We start from the raw sequence: 5,000 nt of genomic DNA, 5'->3' as shown, positions 1-5,000 counted from the left end.
AGGCTGGGAAGACGAATAAACCCTCCTAGAATCCCTTGTTCCCTTCATTTATACTTTGCTTTCTATTTTCCATTCACTTATCTTATGTTTTTAGTATCTAGTTGAATTTGATTCTATTCGAATAAAAAACTATTAATACATTCTATGACATTTAAATATGAAAATAATGACATAATCATACCGCTCTAATCTAATTTTTGGATTGAAAAAAAAACAAAGAAAAGTTAAATTAAAGTCAAGTAGTCTCTCACAATATACATACTATGACTAGGAGGTACAAGTAATTACCGAACTCTGGCCTAAAAGGAAAAAATAATATAAAAAGCAAAACAAAAGGCTTTTCATAATTTTTTGATTATACATAATTATATTATATAAGTTTATATAATTTCCAACAAAAATTTGGTTCTTTTTACAAACTTTATGTTGATAAATCCGCGGATCTAGAAATTCATTTCGGACAATTGAACCTTCTCAAACTGTTTCTTTTTAAGAACCAAAAAGATTTGTGCCAAAATAACAGATGCCAAGAAGAACAAAAGGCCTTGGACACGTAATGGATCTTGAAGTACGATTTCCGCATCCCCCTGACCAAATCCCCCCACATTAGGATTACTCGTTAATGGTTGATCAAGTTTGATAGATTCGCCCTCTGAAACAAGAAGTTCCGGTCCCGGGGGGATAATATCAACCACTTGACGTCCATCCGATGCATCCACTATGTTTATTTCGTATCCTCCCTTTTCTTTTCGTATAATTTTGCTTACTATACCCGCTGCTGTAGCATTATAAACATTATTGTTACTCTTGCTACCGTCGGGATAAATCTGACCCCTTCCCCTGTTCCCGCCTACGTATATGGGATATTTTAAGAAGTGAACATCTTTCTTAGTAGTAGGGTCTGGGGAAAGAATGGGAAAGGTGACTTCGCTATATTTCTGACCAGGAACAGGACCTATCACAAGAATATTCTTTTTATTAGGGCGATAGTTCTGAAAAGACAGATTGCCTATCTTTTCTTTAATCTCGGGCGAAAGACGATCGGGGGGGGCTAATTCAAACCCCTCGGGTAAAATAAGAACAGCCCCCACATTCAAAGCTCCCCTTTTTCCATTAGCAAGAACTTGTTTCAGTTGCATATCATAAGGAATTCGAACAACCGCTTCAAATACAGTATCAGGAAGTACCGCTTGTGGAACCTCGATATCCACGGGTTTATTAGCTAAATGGCAATTGGCACATACAATACGGCCAGTCGCTTCTCGTGGATTTTCATAACCCTGCTGTGCAAAAATGGGATATGCATTAGAAATAGGTGCCCTAGCTATTATATATATTATGAGCGATATGGAAATGTATCGAGTAATCTCTTCCTTTATCCAAGAAAAAAGGGTATTTATAGTTTGCATGGTCCAATCATTGGTATCGAAAATTTATACAATAAAATTAGGTAGGTTCCTAGTCTAGTACAGTTCCCTATCTATGATTCTGCTATTTACTAAAAAAATGTTAATGGAATATAGGAGGAATCCCTTGTATGAGTAGAAAGAATAAGTACAATTTTGAATGTTTTACTTATGTACAAAGTAACAACCATTATAATTTGATCAGTGAATCATTTTTCAGTCATTCATTGAATGAAAAATCACTACAAGTGAGGGAGATACACGATTTAAATAACGGAAGATCCAATATTTTAAAATTGTATCTAGAATGACCGGAAAAGTCGAAACAAGACCGGATATCATTTGATCGTTATGAGCAAATCCAAAATCTTTGTAGATAGAGCCAATCATTAGTTCCCAACCGTGGGGCGAATGGAATCCTATACATAAATCAGTTAATAAAAGAATTGAAAAAGCTTTTATTGTGTCGCTTAAGTTATATAGGAATTCTTGAACCCAAGAGTTAAGAATAACAAGTTCTTCATTACCTAGAATAGAATAACCACTTAGAATAACGAAATAGATTATATTTGTCGAGAAGTTCAAAATCGTATGGATACAATCTGCATTGTGTATCTTGATCAATTGGATCGTTTCTTTGTAGATTCCGATACGAAGCTTTTCTAGATGTGTTTCCGGGTATTCCTTTATGATTTCGTCCAGGAGGAAGAGTTCCTCTAATTCTATGAATTTTTTTATAATACTCTTTTCTTGCATGATATTCAAGAAAATTTCGGATTGCCTAATATCCCACCAATTAGTAACCCAAGATTCCAGACTTTTAGTAAATGAGAGAGAGATATACCAGGGCAAAAATCCTATAGATGCAAGATATAGAAGGGGAATGAATGCTTTCTTTTTTGCCATTTTTTCGTCTTTGAATTTTTAATGAACTCGCCTCATTCTCATTCGTCGACTCCATATGATATTAACTAATATTCATATCAAGGATAGCTTCTATTACAAGTCATCGAGCCCATGAATCTATTCCTTGCTTTTTTTGTGTGTATGATTCAGTGGTTAGTACTTGAATTTAGAAATAATACAGAATAAGAAAGAGTCCACTTCAAATTCAAATTCGCACTTCCAATTCGAATTAAAGATATTGTTTTCAAATATATCATTTGCTAAAATTCGAAGAAAGTGCCTCCTTCCGATAAATAAATGCACAAAAGCGCCCCTTCAAGTAATGAATATTATTCGGATTTTGAAAGGAAAGAACTCTCTTTCTATCAAAATATCAATTTTTTTGAAAAAAAAAAAGCATTCACTATTTTCAGTTCATTTTTCAAAATACTTCAATTGGTACACGCAAGAAATAAGCCAATTCAGCAGCCTTTTGCTCAATTTCTCGTGGAGTCAAATTCTCATCAGTACGAGTCAAGGGAATAGCCCCACGTCCTCTGATTTCCATATAAAGGACACGACGAGCATAAATACCCTCTTTAACTTCTATTCTGATGGACTGGATGTCTTTCATAAGGAATTGAAGTAAGATGCGACGATTTTTTCCAGGAAATCCCCAACGAAAAATACACACTATTCCCTCCTTTCTATCGAATCGATCATAACCACTACCTACATTCCACGAAATTGTGCACCACAAATAGGAGCTAATAAAGAGACCCGCAATCCCGTAGAAAGACATCACGATCCCCTGTGGAAAAAAAATTATTTGTGGAGACGGAAATAAAGATATAAAATTCCTACCAAGATAACTGGAAATTCCAACAAATAAAAACCCTAATGAACCTAAAAAAAGGATAAAGGCCCAGCAGAAATTACTTGTTTTTCGAGACCCCGCTATAAGGTCTATCCATATATGTTCTGATCGCCAATTCATACTAGATCTAGTTGCATTTTATTGAAATTGAGAGAATAACCCAAATGAATTTTACTTTTTTTGTGTGTTTCCGAAGTAACTCTCATCAACTAGCACTATTCCGATGTGAACTTTTAGGAGTAATTCATCGAATTGCTTAGATCTAAAATAATAACATCCGCTTCGTATGATTCCCTATAGATATCTACATATGGATACATTAACTTTACATTTCGGACATTCGCCCCGATTCCCGATTTTTTCAAATAGAAATATATATAATTCATTTACGTATATATCATGTTTGCGCATGCATAATAGCTTATGCTCGGGGGAAACCACATCACATATTTTATTCTAATAAAAAGATATCTGTGTTATGGTCTAAGTCTTGAAAAAAAAATAGATGAGATTTGGTCCCATCATATCTATATCTAAAAAATCTTATTTTTTTGAACATGAAGAAATAAAGAAACCATCGCAATTGCCGGAAAGAATAGGCCCACTAAAGGTACCAAAATAGAGGGTAAGGTATTTAGAGTTGTCATAAAATGGATACCTGGATTTAATATTTGTACCTGTTATTGTTATATTGTTATTTATATTGTTATAAAGGTATCGTATAATCATTATAATTCATATATAATTATACTAAGTATAGCTAAACTAAGTGAGTATATGTGAGTACATAATTGAGTATATGTAAGTACATAATATTTATATATAAATTATAAATAAAAATTTATAAATATAATAAAACAAGGAATGTAGAACTAACTAAATAGAATTTTTCACTTTTCTACAACTTTTCTACATTAAATATATATTATATATTCTTATTCTAATATATTCTACATTAAATATATATTATATATATATATATGTATGAGAATCTCCTTTTTTTATTATCTTGTTTTTGTCTAAAAATTTAATAAACTTGAATAAAATATAAAATAAAGAAAGAGTTTCTTACAAATTCCCCAAAAATTTGTTATAATTCGATCCGAGAATAGGGATTCTCAAAAAATATAGAATCTTGCGTCTTTCTATACTTTTCAATTTTCTATATGTGAATTATATACACATAAGAATACACATAAGAAGGGAACGTGAAATTATCGTTTTATTCGCCTTGCCTAATTTTCATTTCGCGGAAGAAAGAATTCTCTCTTTTTTTTGTTTGATAGAGGTTTCCTGATTACTTATCAGGAATATCGGTAAAAAAGGATTATTCGCATAATTCTTTTTCTAATTAAATCTTATATTACCAAATGTTATCAAAGTAAAAATAAATTCTTCGGATTTTATTTTTACTTTGATTTCTATAAACTAAATAACTACTTGTTCTACACAAAAAAAAAAGAATAATAATTTCTATTTTTTTATTTTTTTTTATTAAGCATCTACTTGATTGAATTTTGATTCAGAGGAAATAAAGCGTGGAGCTGAAATAACTCATTCAGAACGCCTTTTAAAAGATTACGCGGTACGATTGGATCGAATAGGCCCTTATGGAATAAATATTCAGCCGCTTGTGAGCCCTCAGGTACTGTTTTATTCAATGTTTGTTCAATTACTCTTTTACCCGCAAATGCAATGTAGGCGTTGGGTTCAGCAATAATGATATCCCCCAACATACCAAAACTGGCTGTTACCCCACCAGTAGTAGGAGATGTAAGGATTGATACATAAAATAACTTTTTATTTACTTGATAATCATATAAAGCGGAAGA

The 5,000-nt window shown here is 32.3% G+C and overlaps 4 protein-coding genes across 4 annotated transcripts; all 4 read right to left on the bottom strand. All coding sequences in view use genetic code 11, as the record gives it.

Moving 5' to 3' along the window:
* Positions 1-443: 443 nt before the first annotated feature.
* Positions 444-1,409, bottom strand: petA (cytochrome f). The gene has a single exon. The coding sequence runs from the start codon at positions 1,407-1,409 to the stop codon at positions 444-446; it is 966 nt and encodes a 321-aa protein (YP_009318170.1).
* A 213-nt stretch (positions 1,410-1,622) lies between these two features.
* cemA (envelope membrane protein) lies at positions 1,623-2,312 on the bottom strand. Its single transcript has one exon. The coding sequence runs from the start codon at positions 2,310-2,312 to the stop codon at positions 1,623-1,625; it is 690 nt and encodes a 229-aa protein (YP_009318169.1).
* Positions 2,313-2,733: 421 nt separating this feature from the next.
* On the bottom strand, positions 2,734-3,288 carry ycf4 (photosystem I assembly protein Ycf4). The gene has a single exon. The coding sequence runs from the start codon at positions 3,286-3,288 to the stop codon at positions 2,734-2,736; it is 555 nt and encodes a 184-aa protein (YP_009318168.1).
* Positions 3,289-3,701: 413 nt separating this feature from the next.
* psaI (photosystem I subunit VIII) lies at positions 3,702-3,815 on the bottom strand. Its single transcript has one exon. It carries the CDS (start codon positions 3,813-3,815, stop codon positions 3,702-3,704), a length of 114 nt encoding a protein of 37 aa, YP_009318167.1.
* Positions 3,816-5,000: the final 1,185 nt, after the last annotated feature.

This window comes from Corylus avellana, chloroplast (genome assembly GCF_901000735.1).
Source record: "Corylus avellana chloroplast, complete genome".
NCBI lineage: Eukaryota > Viridiplantae > Streptophyta > Magnoliopsida > Fagales > Betulaceae > Corylus > Corylus avellana.
Note: the sequence above shows the minus strand (reverse complement) of the source record. Positions and strands in the feature narration are given on the sequence as shown.